General features: G+C 42.2%; 2 protein-coding genes across 7 annotated transcripts in view; both read right to left on the bottom strand.

Annotated features, from left to right (window-relative positions):
- Window positions 1-18,395, bottom strand: part of LOC137415872 (E3 ubiquitin/ISG15 ligase TRIM25) — a 732,877-nt gene that overhangs the window by 204,541 nt on the left and 509,941 nt on the right. The gene's annotated exons all lie outside the window — the stretch shown is intronic.
- Window positions 1-18,395, bottom strand: part of LOC137415854 (NACHT, LRR and PYD domains-containing protein 12) — an 80,377-nt gene that overhangs the window by 48,881 nt on the left and 13,101 nt on the right. For all 3 annotated transcript variants that reach the window (XR_013621861.1, XR_010982145.2, XM_068101383.2), the window contains exons 2-7: window positions 15,681-16,042; window positions 15,391-15,545; window positions 13,264-13,429; window positions 12,437-12,466; window positions 9,042-10,791; window positions 4,556-4,642 (exon numbers count right to left, since the gene is read on the bottom strand). Coding sequence is in view for 1 of the 3 variants with exons in the window: in XM_068101383.2 (XP_067957484.2) it covers window positions 4,556-4,642; window positions 9,042-10,791; window positions 12,437-12,466; window positions 13,264-13,429; window positions 15,391-15,545; window positions 15,681-16,005 (2,513 nt within the window). In the remaining 2 variants the exon portion in view is untranslated. The remainder of the gene's footprint in view (window positions 1-4,555; window positions 4,643-9,041; window positions 10,792-12,436; window positions 12,467-13,263; window positions 13,430-15,390; window positions 15,546-15,680; window positions 16,043-18,395) is intronic.

Here is an 18,395-nt window from a genome sequence, read left to right as displayed (position 1 = left end):
AATTGCTAATTGAAACATTGGCATTTTATTGATGACATGTCAAGTTTTTGACCAAGATACACCATCTCATCAGTTTGTTCTACAGTACAGAACAGCACAGGGTGCAATGTCAGTCCCCTTTCAATAGCGTGTGTGGCCACCATTGTTTTGGATACAGGCAGTGCATCATCGGCGTATACTGCCTACCAGTCTTTGGATGGATTGCTGCTGGATTCTGTCCCACTCAGTCCTCAATGTCTGAAGCAGCTCTGCCCGTGTCCTGGCCCTGCCAACTACGCGTCTCCCAAGCTCATCCCACAGGTGCTCTATGGGATTCAGGTCAGCATGGTGTTGATGCTGACTGCATGGTGTTGATGTTCTCGCCTTGGAGAAATGCAGTGGTAAAGCAGGCAGCATGGGGCCGAGCGTTGTCATGCTGAAAGGTTCTCAGTTCTGGGTGGTCTAGCAGGAATGGCAGCAGATGAGGTCGCAGGATGTTATCCACATACCGCTGGGCGTTAAGATTCCCATCCACAACCACCAGTGGCGTCCTGTACCGGCCTGATATGGCGGCCCACACCATCACACTTGGGCCACCCCACCTGTTGGCTTGACGCACGCAACAATCGGCATATCGCTCGCCAGTTCTTCTCCAGACACGCTCACGCCCATCAGGACTGTCCACACAGAACCTTGACTCATCGCTGAAAGCGACCTCGTTCCACTGCGCCAAGGTCCACCGCTGATGCTGCTGGCACCATCTCTGTCGGTTGCGGCGATGGGCAGCCGTCATCACAGGGCCTCTGTATGGTCTTCTGGCAGTCAGGCCATAGTCATGCAGTCGTCTTCGTGCAGTATCATTGGAGATCTGTGGGTTTGCACGCCCCGGAGTTTCTGCCGCAGTGTGGGATGCTGGACGGAATCGATCCCGCCGGTGACTTCGGACCATCTGCCTGTCCTGCCTTGCAGTGGTGACTCTTGGCCTCCCTGATCGAGGTCTGTCATCTGCAGAGTTGTGGAGGGTGTCTCTGTCCACCAGGGCCGATATCGTCTGGTGTGAACAGCCAAGGCGACGTGCCACCTCACGGTAGCTCAGTCCGCCTTGCAGCATGCCCAGGGCACGCTGCTGTTGATCCCTTGACAATCGTGGCATGTTGATTGAAATGCCCATTTTGCACTGGCCTTTTTAAAGCCAATATCAAGACATCACGTGCAGCTCTTTAAAATCATCCCGTACCCCTTGGCTAATCACTGACAGTCAAAACGGCTGTTCAACAGCTGTGCTATGAAGTGACCATTGAAGGTTCAAGTGACCATAAGTGACTGTTTTGTCTGACAGTGAGGACACTAATGTCCACAAATAGGTTCACACATTTACTACACGCAGTGTTATTGTTTACATTTAAAGGTTTCAAAGGTGGTACGTTTCTTTTGCGTTTTCGGTCCTTTTGAAGTTGGTCAAAATGGTCAAATGTTTCGGTCAAAATACCCATTTTGCACTGGCCTTTTAAAAGCCAATATCAAGACATCACGTGCAGCTCATTAAAATTATCAAGTACCCCTTGGCTAATCACTGACAGTCAAAACGGCTGTTCAACAGCTGTGCTATGAAGTGACCATTGAAGGTTCAAGTGACCATCCATGACCGTTTTGTCTGACAGTGAGGACACTATTGTCCACAAATAAGTTCACACATTTACTACACGCAGTGTTATTGTTGATATTTAAAGGTTTCAAAGGTGGTAAGTTTCTTTTGCGTTTCAGATATATATATATATATATATATATATATATATATATATATATATATATATATATATATATATATATATATACAGTCACGTGTAAAAGTAAATACACCCCATGTAAAGTTTTGACTTTTTCAACATATTTCAACATACAGCTATTTGATCTTCATTTCAACAATATTGACAGACACAGGTGATATAATACAACAACTTTAATGAAACATTTACATTTTGAAGTTCATTGTATAATTTAAATAAACATAAATGCAAATTTCGCATGTGGAAAAAGTAAGTACACCCCTACATTTATCACTACTTCAAATACCTAAAATTAGAATCAGGTGCACCAGCTCAGGTGCAAATGATTAGAACATCGTTAGAGAGGATCTTGGAGGAACCCTTCTATTTTAAACCTCAGACATTTAGTTTGGTTTGCTCTTTGTTGTTGAAGTGTGCGGCTTCACCATGGCTAGATCAAAAGAGCTCTCTGAGGCCTTCAGAAAGAAGGTTATAGATGCCTACGAGTCTGGGAAGGGATATAAAAAGTTCTCCAAACAATTTGAAATCAATCGTTCGACTGTCTCGAAGATCATCTACAAGTGGAGAAGATTCCAAACAACTGCCAACTTGTTCACCTATGTAAAACCTATGTAAAGACCAGCACTTCTGGAACAATGTGCTCTGGACAGATGAGTCAAAGGTAGAGATATTTGGCCACAGTACCAGAAGACATGTTTGGCGAAAACCAAAGACAGCACTTGACCACAAGAACCTGATACCAACTGTAAAGCATGGTGGTGGAAATATTATGGTTTGGGGCAGCTTTGCTGCATCAGGGCCTGGGCAGGTCACCATCATAGAATCCACTATGAATTCTTCATTGTACCAGAGGGTGCTTGAGGATAATGTGAGGCCATCTGTCAGAAAAGTTGAAGCTCAACCGAAGGTGGACCTTGCAACATGACAATGACCCTAAACATACCAGTAAATCCACCAAGGAATAGCTGAAAAGAAAGAAATGGAGGGTTCTGGAATGACCAAGTCAAAGCCCGGATCTAAATCCCATCGAGATGTTGTGGGGGGATTTGAAACGAGCTGTGCATGCAAGAAACCCCTCAAACATCGCACAGCTGAAATAATTCTGCATGGAGGAGTGGGCAAAAAAAAATTCCAGTCGATGTCAGAGACTGGAAGACAGTTATAAGAAACGCCTACTTACGTTATAACGAAACGTTATAAAAACGCCAACTTGAGGTTGTTTCTGCCAAAGGGGGCAATACCACCTATTAGAGCCAAGGGTGTACTTACTTTTTCCACATGTGAAATTTGCATTTATGTTTATTTAAATTATACAATGGACTACAAAATGTAAATGTTTCATGATATCTATATATATAAAACACAGTTTGTGTGTGTGTGTGTGTGTGTGTGTGTGTGTGTGTGTGTGTGTGTGTGTGTGTGTGTGTGTGTGTGTGTAATGTTACCGATAGACACCTAAACGGAGAGGCTTACGTGCTTGATATTTGACATAGACATGGCCATTGAGCCTGGGACGAACATGGCCGAACTCAAAATATTTGACGATCCATATTTTTTATTCATATTTACCTCAGCGCATTTCAGCGAAGTACCTGCTAATCTCAGCCGGTTCCAGAGCAGCTCACTGATTCGCTCAGAGCGATCACGTGATGTTCCATCCCGTCACACGTCACACGTTTTTTCACCTTTTATGCGATCGTGTTTTGTATCGATTTTGTGCGATATGAATTAAATGTCTTTGAAACAGCTGTGAAACGTCTTTCCACAACCCTTCCGTAACCGATTGGAGCAGTTTATTGCCGCACAAAACGAGATCCGCGAAGCGAGTTGGTCGAGTCGTGCTGACCAAGATGGCGACACGGCGGCTTCACTTTTCACGGAGTATGAGCATTCTATATATTTTCAATTCAGTGCGCCCGTGATTTGTGGCATAGACATGACCATTGGGCCTTCACGGTGTAATTTGTGCGAGGCTTTTGTCCGAGTGAGCTTGAGTCGAGAGGGCGAATGTACGGGTTGGGAATGTACGGGTCTCCCTTCCCCCGCCCGGCAACGCCGGTACTGGAGGACGTCACAGGATCGGTGAGTCTCCAAAATCTGCTTCGTGCTGTTGTGAATATGCAGGACTATGTCCGATTGTTGTGCTGCTCTCCGACCATGAGAACTGCAACGTCATTGTTGACTGGCCATCCCCTTCCCTCCCCCTTCCCCCTCCTCCCTCCATCCCCCCTTCCCTTCCCCCTCCACCCTACCCCTCCCCTTCTCCCCTCCCCCTCCATTTTCCCCCTCCCCCTCCATTTTCCCCCTCCCTTTTCCCCCTCCCTTTTCCCCCTCCCCCCTCCCTCCTCCCTACCCCCTCCACCCTACCCCCTCTCCCCCTCCCCTCCCCCACCCTTCTCCCCTCCCCCCTCTTACCCCCCCCCGTTCCCCTCCCCTCCTCCCCTCCCCCACCCTTCTCCCCTCCCCCCCTCTTACCCCCCCCCGTTCCCCTCCCCTCCCGCCCAGCAGTGCCGGGTACTTCTGCTAGTTTGTTATATTATATCACCTTTAGCTATCAATATTGTGGAAATGAAGATCAAATAGCTGTATGTTTAAATATGTTGAAAAAGTCAAAACTTTACATGGGGTGTACTTACTTTTTCATGTGACTGTATATATATATAATATCCCATTGATACATTTACCTTCAGAGAACCTCAACACAAAGTAATTATTAAAATCACATCATTAATTAAAAAGGGAAAACGTTTATGTTCAAACATCCCATTGATCCATACACAGGTACTCACCTGAGTTCTTTCAGTCGATTTGGTTTGTTCACCAGGGACTTCACCAGAATCTCCAAACCATCATCACCAATAGACTGCCCGTTAAACCTGTAGAGAGAAGGCAGAGAGTGAGCTGTGACTGTAGATTCGGACAATTAAAATGTGCCCCAAAAAATTCTTCTTCTTTCATATACGGCACATAGCTGCAGGTATCATTTGCTGCGTGTGCAGCAGTGTTCCTGATATAGATTAGAACCCAGGCTACACGTTTGGAGGAGAGTGCAATGCAAATCCCTCTGGGCTATCCTAGTAGACGACCACAAGGATTGTGTTTGAAACAGAAAGGAATTACCATCCAGCCTGAGGTATTAAGTTCGAGCTCGTATTCGATCATAACGTGTCCTGTACTTCTGTTTCATTCACATTGTTTCAAACACACACACACACACACACACACACACACACACACACACACACACACACACACACACACACACACACACACACACACACACACACACACACACACACACACACACACACACACACACACACACACAATAAACTTCATATACGCCACGGGAATGTTAAAACATAGGGGCAATACACCTGGCGCTCACCTGGTAGAATAAACAGTATACTGAACTGACTAAGGGTATTTTAAACCAATTTCAATGGTTGCTAGAAGACAGGGCAGCATGTAGAATCATACTAACATAATCACAAGACTTTAAACAAACAAACAAGAAGACGTCATGCGGAGCATGATACTTGCAAAATCCGCCCCCCACCCCCAAGAAAAAAAATTCCATTGATACAGCAAATTGTCCATTTCATTAAGATGAAAATTGACAATCTTGATCGAAGCTCGGGTCAATAGGAAGAAAAGTGACGATTTTTCGGATGAAAAATGATGATTTTGGAAGGTTGCCCTTGAGTTGACCTTTGACCTTTTGACTTCAAAAATAGTTTCCAATTTCCAAGTCAATCGGATGAAAATAGGTGATTTTAGAAATTCGGCCTATGTTGACCTTTTGGCCTATGTTGACCTTTTGGCCTATGTTGACCTTTTGGCCTATGTTGACCTTTTGGCCTATGTTGACCTTTTCGCCAATGTTGACCTTTAAAATACTTGGTGGTTAAATTCAGTGACCAGATATGCAAGTCCTCTTCAAATTTCAAGTCAATCGGATGAAAATTGAGGATTTTAGATATTTGGCCTATGTTGACCTTTTGGCCTATGTTGACCTCCAATATACTTGGTGGTTGAATTCAGTGACCAGATATGCAAGTCCTCTTCAAATTTCAAGTCAATCGGATGAAAAGAGGCTTTTAGAAATTCGGCCTATGTTGACCATTTGGCCTATGTTGACCTCAAATATACTTGGTGGTTCAATTGAGTGACCAGATATGCAAGTCCTCTTCAAATTTCAAGTCAATCAGATGAAAATTGAGGATTTTAGAAATTTGGCCTATATGTTGACCTTTTGGCCTATGTTGACCTTTTGGCCTATGTTGACCTCATATACTTGGTGGTTGAATTCAGTAACCAGATATGCAAGTCATCTTCAAATTTCAAGTCAATTGGATGAAAATTGAGGATTTTAGAAACTTGGCCTATGTTGACCTTTTGGCCGATGTTGACCTCAATGATACTTGGTGGTTGAATTCAGTGACCAGATATGCAAGTCCTCTTCAAATTTCAAATCAATCGGATGAAAATTGAGGATTTTAGAAATCTGGCAAAGTTGGTGACCTTTGGCCTATGTTGACCTTTTGACCCCAAAAACAAAAGGCTTCTCAATTGGGACAACCTATACAACTTGGTGAAGTTTCGTGACGATGGGTTTAGAATTGTGACCTGTAGACCGGTGACAAACAAGCAAACAGACAGACAGAAGTACAAACGCAACCGACCAATATACTTGAAAAATCTTCGATTTTGCAACTAAAAAGTACCTATTTTGGGGGCATATCCCTACTCCCCCAACCCCATATACCTCCTAAGACCCCAATTTTTCTAATACCTTGAACAAACATTGGTACATCATGGGTGATTAAGGTTGTGGTCAAGTTTCATAGAACTTCTGTGTGTAGTTTCTGTGAAGAAAGTAAATACCTATTTTGGGGGGGGTCAAACCTAGATCCACTTTGACCCACCTAAACCCCGATTTTTTTTAATGCCGTGAACAAACTTTAGTCACAACACACCAAATATCATTTGTGCCAAATTTGGTCGCAATCACATCAGCGGTTTCAGAGAAGAAGTTTCAAGTGTTTACGGACTGATGGAATAACGGATGGAATGACGGACTGACGGACGAACTGACCTGCTGGAGGAGAGTCGTGCCGATTGTCATCTCTGCGAATCTAGATGGGATGCCCTAAAAAGGATTCCTGCCTTCCGTGTGGGGATAACCAGCGTCGCAAGTTGGCATTTTCAGTTTCGCCACATGTTCCCATGCACAGAGCTTACTACCTTTTTTTGCATCAAAAACCTACGTGTGAGTTCCCTGAATCTACCGTCGTTGGTTTCATTACCTCCGCCACCAAAGGTGGATGGAGGTTATCTTTTCACTCCTGTCTGTCTGTCTGTTTGTGAACAAAATGTCTCAAAAGGTTGTGGACGGATTCGGATGAAATTTGGTGGAGATGTAGCGTATGTGACAAGGACCAAATGCTTAGATTTTGGTGAAGATTCGGATCCGGCTACTCGAATTTTTAAAGTGATTCTTCACCATTGGAAGAACGGGCCAAAAACGATATATAGCAGGAAATCTCAAAAAGTTGTGCACGGATTTGGATGAAACCTGGTGGACAGGTTGGGTGTGTGACAAGACCAAATCAATTCCATTTTGGTGAATATCTGAATATGGATACGAGAATTATTTAATTTTTTTAAAGTGATTCTTCACCATTGAGAGATAGGGCTAAAACCAACATCTAGCAGGATATCTCAAAAAGTTGTGGACGAGTTATAACTAAATTAGGTGGAAGGGTTGGTTTAGTGACAAGAACAAGCAGATTAGATTTTGGTACAGGTCTGAATCCAGATCCGACCTATCAGTGGGATACAAAACAAACTATTCTGCCTGATGGAGGTATGCGCTCCGAGTGCTGCTCTAGTTTTTTGTAATCAGAACAAAATTGATCACCACACAAATAGTCATGGAAAGATGATCTCTTAAATAAAAAAATAAAAAAATAAAAAAATAAAAAGATAAGAGAAGGACAATGGAAAAGTCTACAACTTAAGTCGACAACATATTGTTCACAATGAAGAAAATTTTAAATGGAAGTAGACCGACTGTATACACAGAAAGTACAGACAAATAATGAAGAAATAAAATTACATCTCAACAACGTAGGGGGCTTTAAAAATCCGAAGGAAACCAAAAATGAGATTGAAAGATCAAATTGAAAAATTATTTGGAGTTCAATGATCCTGAATTGCAGAGAACAGAAAAGAATGGAGGACGTGTTAAGGGAGGTCGGGGCCCTGCAGGTATATTAATATAGAGTCGGGAAGTGAAGATCTACAAAATTTAAAATAGTACAAGTACATGAGGGAGCTTGCTTTACATTTCCTGTTATTGATAACTTGCAGAGTTACCCGGCATTGCCCGGAAAATAAATAGTCAGTCACGTGTGTGTTGTGGGCTTTTTATAGTCAGAGGAGCCCTGCTGCTACGCCCCTTTGGCACGCGCCGCTGCCACGCCCCTTTGGCACGCCCTGTGCAACACCCCTTTCGCACGCCCTGATTGCAACACCCCTTTGGCACGCCCTGTTGCCACGCCCCTTTGCTACGCCCTGCTGCCACGCCCCTTTGGCACGCCCTGATGCCACGCCCCTTGTCTAAATCTGATGCGCCCATGTTTTTTGTCGTGAAAAGTTATCCCCCATGGACCTCCTCTTCTTCGGCTGTCCCTTGCTTACTTGTCTTGTCCTTGAAGTGTCTTGTCACTTCCTTAGGCTGTCCATGAGGCACAACCGAACAAACAGACGTTCACAAATAGGGTTATAGATGGTGTGAAATGATATTCCACAATATTATTGTTATTAAAAGCATAATACTTAACGAACCACACCACGTGATCCGTCCATCTCAACCAACCCTCACATTGCTCCTCCAGGGTAACATCACCTACACTTTGTTTTGGTTACCATCCAAGCACTTAAAACCTATCAACACAAACTCGACCCAACTCGGGACCCATTCTACCTGTGCTGTAACCTTGAACCCGACACTGAACACCAATTAATCACAACTTGCTCTCAACTCGCACGATACAGATAACTATTTAGCATTTTATCTCTGCTAGATTTCTGGGGGAATCCCGTCCGCTGCTACCTTGGGGCCTTAGGCTTCTAGTGAGAACACGTGAGGTTACCGACGACGAAAAGAATCAGGAAGTGTGGGTTTTAAAGAGTGAAACTCATATGGAGATAAGAGGAGAAAACTCTTGTTTCGGACTGTTTGGTCGAAACAAGAGAAAAATGACTCACTCGAGCTTTTCACACAGAGGGAAGGCTGGAGCCAGAATCTTCATCCTTTGTGTGCGATCAGTGCGACCGACATCGACCCTCCAAAAATCCACGGGCTTGTTTGCTGTTTGAAGAGCGTAAACCACCACGGTGCAGTCCAAAGGAGAGGTCATGTTCTGTGTGAGTTCTTCAAACTTCACATCCTCCATCATGGTTTTGGTAAATTCCACATCCTGGAGCTCATACATACAGTGGAAACAATTCAAGTCTTTCTGTTTGTGTTCTTTGAGCCAGGAATGGATTTTATGTTTTGGTTTTGTTGACAATTCAAAATGTCTCCCGATGGTGTCTCTGGGTTTATCAGCAAACAAACCAGAAAGGAACTGCTGAACAATCTGAAACCGATCATCATCTCTGTTCTCGGACTTCACAAACACTTTATCCACAGACTCTTCACATTGAGGCAAGAGGAAGTAGAGTGCTGCGAAAAACTCCTGCACTGTCAGGTGGAAGAATTCATAATGGCAAACACTTTCAACTTCCGTCTTCAGGAAAATCTCAGAGAGAAATGCTAGAGGTGGTTTTGCGATCCCTTCTCCAATCAGCCATCTTCTGAACGTGGCTCTTGATAGTATCCTTTCCAGGAAGTGCAGCAGTGCTGGTTTTCTGATGCTGTCACTCATCAAATCTTCATCACTGAACAAGATTTTTCTTTCCTTCACTCCATGAAATGCCAAACGGCAGAGACTATGAAGTGAATCTGGGGAGCTGGTGATGGATTTCCCTCCATGGTGCTCCAAATGCAAGTGGAGGTAAAGAGAGAAAAGTTCAGTCATTGTTTTGGGTACAGGGTCACGTGTGCTCCCCTCATGGGAATCAAAGTACCTGCCGAGACAGGTTGCAGTGATCCAGCAGAAGACGGGATTAAAGCAAAGAGATAATAACACCTCATTTTCTGATACATGTTGTAGAACCTGCTTTGCTTTGTCCTCATTTTTGTAGAACCTCTGAAAAAATGTCTCGGTTTTCTCATGAGAGAATCCCACAATCTCAGCCATACAAGTAGATTTGGGATCATAATATACATGGTGTAGCCATTGTAGACCCATGAGCCTTGTGGTCACCAGGACAGTTCCGTGACTCAGGAGAGTTCCCTGTAAAAGTCCTGCGACGATCGATCCGACATTGCTCGCTTCTTGTGGGGATTTGCAAACCTTGGTAAAATCAAGAGGGTGTTTCATCTCATCCAGAGCATCAAGAACCAGGAGGACCCGGAAAGCATTTTCCATCAAATAATCAACAACCTCCTTCAGGGAGGGATACTCATTCAGGAGTATCTCCTTTAGAGTGGTTTCTGTTGAAATGTGGTTCAGGTTCCTACATTTCAAAAGAAGCACAAAATCAAACTTGTTTTTGATCTTTTCATCATCTTCGGCCCAATCAACAACTAGCTTTTTGCAAAGCACGCTTTTTCCTATCCCAGGACTACCAAACATCAGCACCTTGGTCACGTGCTGCATAAAACACCCCTTTTGCTTAAACAAGTCCTCCATGGACACTCGGTCTTCTTGAATCTTCTTGAGATTGTTCTTTCTCCTAGGTTTTACCATCTCGTGCTCTTGACATTCAACTTCAATTTCTGGTTTGCTCTTCACAATTATGGGTTCCACAAACCGATCTTCAAGCCTTGTGCACTCTCCTAATGAGATGTTGTAGTCTTTGATTATCATTAAGTTATTCAACTCCTTCTTCAACTCCTCTTGAGCTTTCCCTGTTCAGGAAGATAATGTAAACAATGTGACAACAACACAACAGGCATTTTAAGGCCATTTTCCCTGCTAGAGCGGGGGTCTCAACTTGCGGGCCCCATGACAATCTCCTCCATTTTGCCCTATATTCTGCATCTCCCCTTGTTAACCCCCTTACCCGCATTTTTTCTTCCACCACCTTTAGCCAAATCTTTCTCGGTCCCTGTCCTCCACTTCCTTCTACATTCATTTCCATCACTCTTCTCAACCAGTCACTTTCATCCTTCCTCAACACATGACCAAACCATCTCAACCTGTTCCTCTTCACAGCATCCATCACAGGCTCTATTCCCATCATCTTTCGCAATTCATCATTTGTCTTCCTCTTTCTCAACGATACTCCACACATCCACCGAACCATTCCCATTTCCACCCTTTCCAGCCTTTGTTGCTGCTCTATGTTCATTACCCATGTCTCGCTCCCATAAATCATAACACTTCTCATACATGCAGCAAACGCCTTTCCCTTCAGATTCAAAGACACTCCCCTCCTCGTCAGCAATATAAGCAATATAAGACAAATAAGTAAAAAAAAACAAAAAAAAAAACCCGCTATTTCATACAGTGTGTTATCGCATACATTTTAAATCAATCCACACTGTACAACATTCACATGTACTCAACTATGGATACCCCAGATGTTTGGAAAGATGGACATACACCAAACTCAAGAAGTACAACAGGACAGGAAGGAACCCCGGAATAGAGCCCAACAACTTTTCTGGGAAGTGTTCCGTGTTTCAATGAGCCAATGCCATGCTGACAAGTGTAATAATTAGGATATATTTTACCGATCACTTGGTCATGCAAAATTACTCCACCTCGACTAAAGAGATTGGAGACCATGTACAGTGATGTATAAATACGACGTAGTGTTTATGCACTCATGAATGGGTGAATATTGGATTGAAAGTTAATTGAAACAGATCATGTGCATGCAATTTCAGATTTTTAGAATAAGGAATTCGATTAAAACATTTTTGGCTGGTATACCACTTCACCTATGGTGTCATCATTGTCATGTTTTTGTTCCCCATTGGGAGTACTTGACAATGTGCCAAGTTTCAAATTTTTCCATTAAGCTGTTTCCGAGAAATAATTTTTTAATTATTTGATTTTAATCCCAGATGGCTGCCATACCACGTGACGTATGACATCAAAAATATCATAAAAACATTCTGCATGGGTGTCACTCCTACCCTCAAAGTTTCGTCTCAATCAGACATATGGTTTCTGAGAAAAACGAGGTTTAGCCCGTATGGACGGATGGACGGACGGACAACCTGAAAACTTAATGCCTCCGGCGACTTTGTTGGCGAAGGAATAATTTTTTTTTTACAATTTATTTATTGATGCAAGGTTTGCAGGTTGCGGTCAATGTGCTCAAATAATCACAGGTTGGCGAACTATTTTCCACATTTATTCACCTAATTAACATGGGCCCTCAACACAATAACCCCCTCAGACCCCCCAACATCATCATCACCAGCATCTACATCAACTCGTCTTTATCATCGCCATCATCAACATAACATTCATTATTGGATCAAGTTTATCATAATTATTAATAAAAGCAAATTTCATTGAAGTGAAATCTGAAGGACTTACCCCAAACTCTCAATATATTCTTCATCTCATCTGGAAAACAAACACGTGATAAATTGTAAAACAGTGGGAGAGATGAAACAGATTCATTGTTAAAATTGTGAAGAATGAGAAAGTGTCAGTGTCGGAAATAAAGGAATATCTGTCCCGCCAAGGATTCTGTGTAATCTGAAGCTCTCCTTATTGGAACTTCCCATGTTGTTTTGTATGCAGCCTGTGGCTGCTGGTTGCATCGTTTTCTGGAAGTGCAGCTTTGCACTCAACTAGAATTTGCACTTTGCACTCAATCTTGAGCACTCAACTAGAATAGAACCACCTTTAGGGGCCATTTTCCCCGCAGAGCAGGGGTTGGCCTTTTTCAGGTACCATGGTCCCCTTTTTGAAGCAATGTTTTATGGCCGGATGCCCTTCCTGCCACCAACCCTGTGAGTCGCCTCTTGCAATTGCCAGTGAACTGGTACTCAATTTGCCGACCTCGGAAGGATGACAGGTTGAATCAACCCCCCGGGCATTAATTCAGCGATCGACCGGGATTCGAACCCAGGATCCTAGGATCCCAAGTCGGCACCCTAACCGCTAAGCCAACACCAGGCTATAACTCAACTCTAGAATATGCTTGACTAACTCCTTACTATATTATGGACTGCCTATCCTAAAAAAAACAGATCCATTGCATCAAAGTTTATGACAAATTAATCCTCTTAATCCGACAAATAAACCACCTGGATGCGTTTCATGCACCACATGTCAGTGGAGGATGGTAGTTCCACAGAAACTTGAATGAATAACACTCTGTTTATAAAAGGCCATGTGATGAGTAGTATTCTTACCTCTTTCCAGCTTGTTGATACTTTTTATCATCGGGACCTTCATCCTTTCGTCATGTAATAGTATTTTGCAGAAAGTGCGGAAACTCTCCGCTCCTTCCTCCATGATAAGATCCAGCAGAACACTCACACGATTGTTGGATTTGTTCGTTTTGAACCCTTCAAAATCCTGCACGCATACACACATGCAATGTCATAATGCACGTACACATCTCGTAACGACAGCAAGGTTCGTGCAACTACAGGAGAACAAAATTCCCAGAGTTTACCAGAACAAAAGCAGGTTACCAAGAGCCATTGCTACACATTTATAGGATGAATGAATGAAATAAAGAAAAATCCTGTTTGTTTTTGTCATTTGAACAATAAGTTTGAATACATCTATCTATACATACAATAGATGTGAGCGTGTGGGCGCTGAAGGAGTTGAATACAATAAATGTGAGCATGTCAGTCAGTGCGTCTCCTCCATAACTGCAAAACCATGAAACCTAGCGGCCCGACACTTTGCATGCATACTAAGGGAAATCCAAGGGCGTGCACACATGAAATCTGGGTGGTTGGATAAATGTAAACACCCCTTTTGAAGATAATTGAGCTTAGTAAATCAAACTGCAAAACAGGCTTACCCTTGGTCATCCCGCGTTCAGCTCGCAGGAGTCGTAATCCCACATTTTGTTTTGGCCCAATGTCAAAATGCCTTGCCTTGGAACAGGTTGTAATGGTTCCTGCAAGATCAAGCGCTTAAAAATTTTTTTTCCCCACTTTCTGCGCTCACATTGAATGTCTGATCTTTGTACCTATGAATCGCTGTATATGTCGCTTTTATACTGTAGGTGCTATATAGTTTTCAAATTAGGAGCTTGGAGCAACTTTATGCACATGATGCGATTTTCCATGATGGCTTCTCATAGACCAATTAAAGTGTAGCAAGACCCCGATATTTGCAGGGGATACGTTCCTGGAAAATGCTGCAAATGTCAAGGCATTGCTCCAATAGGAAAAGGTGGGATAGGTTCAGAGGTTCGTGATTCACAAGAGAAAATTTGAAAAGTTTAATAACACGACTGCACATAATTACATTTTCATTTAAAATGCTTACAAATAAAAATAAAAATACCATAAATAATTCCAAAAAGGTGAACTCATTATTTTGCCGTGAGCGTCATGTTATTTTTTATTGAAAATGAACCATTTCTTTTGCTTCGATCTTGTGCGATCTCCTAATTGAGTCTTCATTTTGGGAATAGTTGCCGTTTTAATTGTTCGGACCTTATAGCTTGAAGGAAGACACTGTCTTCTGTATTATCTTATGAAAATAAACGACGAGCTTAAGTTGCATTATATAATGAAAAAAAGCTTACAAAAATAAATAAATAAAAAACCAGCAGGTAATGTTTCCAATTTTTATTTAATAAAAGACGCAACTTTTGATCTGAAGATGATGACGATTATGATGATTATGACTGACTATTTAGAATCCAGTGAACTCGGTGAACTCCAAGAGGAAGCAGGTGAGGGTGCTGACAGGTTGTGCACCAAAGAGGATGTAGGTGAGGGCGCTAAAGGGGATGCAGGGGAGGGTGCTGATTAGTCGTGCACCAAAGGGGTGTGGGCGCTGAAGGAGTTGAAGTGGAGGGGTCAGGACGGAAAAAAAAAAAAGGATGATTGAGAGCTGTTTCGCTGAGTGCTGCAGGTTTCCGGACAGCTTTATACAGCAGCAAAACATCATCTAACCCTCTCTTGAATCGAAGGTACCGCTCCATCACTGGGTTGGCATCTTGCAACCTGTCAGCGATTGTCCCAATATCCTGCAGCTCCTCAGCGATTCGCGAAATGGTGGAGGAGGGAGGTGGGGAGTGGGATGGGAAGTTACTGAATTCACTCACCTGCTTGTTGGACATCGATCGATTAAATAACCTTCAGGGTTTTGACATCAACACCAAATAACACCACCATTAATGCCCTTCCTGTAATGCCTCCCTAACAATCCTTAAACAGTCCAACTCATCTCCAAACATGTCTCACTTAATTTTAACTTCAGCACCAGAAGCAAATATTTAAGTAAATTAAAACTAATAGCTTTGAGGTTTTCCTTTGCAACAAAACACAACTTCCTCTTCCATTTACCTCTAACGTGCACTTTGGTAACACATGAGCTTTTTTGACCGCTTCGCACAGGTCGGGAAACATTTCCCACAACTCCTCTGATAAGGAAGATTTCTCCATTTTCAGAAAGAATGGAAGTTTGTCATCCTGTAAACCCCGAAGAATTCTTTCTGCCTCTGCAATAAATAAATAAACGTGAAGATTTATACATATCAGAATAGAATCCCACATGATGTGTTGTGAATCCAGTTAGGAATTTGTTGAGATTGAATGGTTTCATTTTACTTGGAAATGTAAATTCAAGTACTTACCATGAACAGTTGACCCTTGTGGGTCATCCGTGACCCAGGGCCCCAAACGTGGGAACGAGTCTCGAAGTTTGTAAAGGATATTCAGAAAGATCTTCGCACACTCTTCACCTTTTCCATCCACAAAATCCAGGCATTTTCGGATCTTGTCTGCATTCGATTTTTCACCTGCGAGTGCGTCACAATCTTCTCTGTTGAGAACACCTCTTGCGCTCGCCTCATCAAAAGCTTTGGAAGGATCGTGCATCAACGCCTCGACTATGTTTGTTCGGTTTGCCATCAACAGATTCACATGCACATCCTCGTTTGTTTCATCTTCGTCAGCCATGTTTACACTGAGAGGAGACGAATAATTATTCGGTGATCTGAAATAAAGGGAAACTATTATGAAAACCCCAACATCGGCAACAAAGACAAGAAATCACAGTCAGATCCATAACATCAATCAAACATTATTGAAACAGCTGTAGATGAATGGTTTCCCAGTTATAGCTCAACTTAAACTGTTCAAGTTTTAATAAGAAAACATCATGCAGAACACGATACTTGAAAAAAATCTACCCCTCCGCAAAATAAAAAGCTGCCATGGATACATCAAATTGTCCATTTCATCAAGATTAAAATTGACGATCTTAATCAAACCTCCGTCAATCTGATTAAAATGGATGCTCTTTAAAATGAAAATTGATATCACAAGTTTGACCTTGAGTTGACCTTTGACCTTTAAAATAGTTGGTTTCCCAATTCCATGAAGTACTATGCAAATGCTGTTAAATTTGCATGTCAATCAGATGAAAATTGATGATTTTTCAGATGAAAATTGATGATTTTGGAAGTTTGACCTTGAGTTGACCTTTGCCCTTTTGACCTCAAAAATAGCTTGTTTCCCTATTTAGTGACTCAATATACAAATGCTGTTCAATTTTCAAGTCAATTGGATGAAAATTGATGATTTTTCAGATTAAAATAATTGATATTAGATGTTTGACCTTGAGTTGACCTTTTACCTTTTGACCTCAATTTTTCGGTTTTCCAACTCGGCACTATGAAATTGCTGTTTAATTCTCAAGCTGATATGATGAAAATGGACAAATTTTTAGATGAAAATTGATGATTTTAGAAATTTGATCGAGTTGACCTTTGACATTTTGACCCCAAACATAGTTGGTTTTCCAATTCCGTTATGCACAATGCAATTGCTCTTTAATTTTCAGGTTACTCAGATGAGAATTGATTTTAGATGCTCGACCTTGAGTTGACCTTTGACCTTTTGACCTCAAAACATAGTTGGTTTCCCAATTTAGTGACAATACGCAAATGCTGTTCAATTTTCAGGTCAATTGGATGAAAAATGACAATTTTAGAAATTGGACCTGAAGATGACCTTTCACCTCAAAATCAATAGGCTTCTTCCTTATGAGCAACTCTACCATCTGGAGAAGTTTCGGAAAGATTGGTTTAAAATTGTGACTTGTAGATGATTGACAGCCAGACAAACAGACAGACAGAATAACGCACAAGACCAACCAATATACTTGAAAAATCATCGATTTTGCAAGTAATGATACACAAAACCATGTGGGTACAAATGGCCAAATGATCATTAAACAATGGGTTACAATGAACTTTAATGCAAGGGGGAGGTTTTTTGGCCCATAATGGCTACACTGCATCAATACCAGACATCATCACCCATCCACACACAACCTACTGACAAGAACAGCCAATATCTCCATATGCATCCAGGTACCTATCTATCCTATTCCCATTTAAACCTATCCACCCGCTCCACTAACCAGACTGGAGAAATGGAGAGAGCGTCCACTCTATGTCTGGAAGGTCAGTGGTTGAAACCCTGGCCAAGTCATACTAAAGACTTCAAATATGGTACGTGCTGCTTCCTTGCTTGACAATCAGCATTTAAAAAGATAGAGAATGGACAACCAACGCTGGGCAATGGCAAACCACCTAGAATAACTGTGGCCAATAAATCTCTTGGCAGTACCAACACTCTGTAAAGAGAACGGCAAATCAGAATTAAAATAAAAAGAAACCCCTCTCCTGTCACTAACTTTCCATGGAGACCTTTCCATGCAGTAACCACCCCATGACTGATTGAAAGCCCCCTGCCTTAAAACTGTCCGAACTTTCATCTTATTTACCCTCAATATATGGCCCCCGGTCCTAACAATGTCCACTCTGCTGAAAAACTGCACGTCACTTATTTTGTCTATATTCAAGTCAGTTTTGAATTCAAGTCAGTTTTGAATTCAAGTCAGTTTTGAATTCAAGTCAGTTTTGAACTCAAGTCAGTCTCAAGTCAGTCTCAAGTCGATCTCAAGTCAGTCTCAAGTCGATCTCAAGTCAGTCTCAAGTCAGTCCCGTACATACCAGATTGTTCCTTGCATCATTCAAACTATATTCTCAACTAATCTATGATAGAGCCAAGATGAGCTCATTTAGCCACAACGATGTCCTTCAGTCAGTCAGTCAGTGGGTCCATTGACATTTTTGTCATTTTTTTCCCTACTTCTCAGAAATGGCTCAACGGATGGATTTGAAAGTCGGAATGACGATTCATGACGTCGATGCACAAAAACGAATTGAGTCCTTTTTCAATTTCCATCCAGCTGGTGAGATCATGAACTAAACTCAAAATGTAATCAACGTCTGTATTTTTTTTTTTTTTTTTTTGTATACAAGATCGAGGCTCGTGAA

Source organism: Myxine glutinosa, chromosome 1 (assembly GCF_964187855.1).
Source record: "Myxine glutinosa chromosome 1, kmMyxGlut1.1, whole genome shotgun sequence".
Classification (NCBI taxonomy): domain Eukaryota; kingdom Metazoa; phylum Chordata; class Myxini; order Myxiniformes; family Myxinidae; genus Myxine; species Myxine glutinosa.
This window is presented reverse-complemented; position numbering and strand designations above follow the sequence as displayed.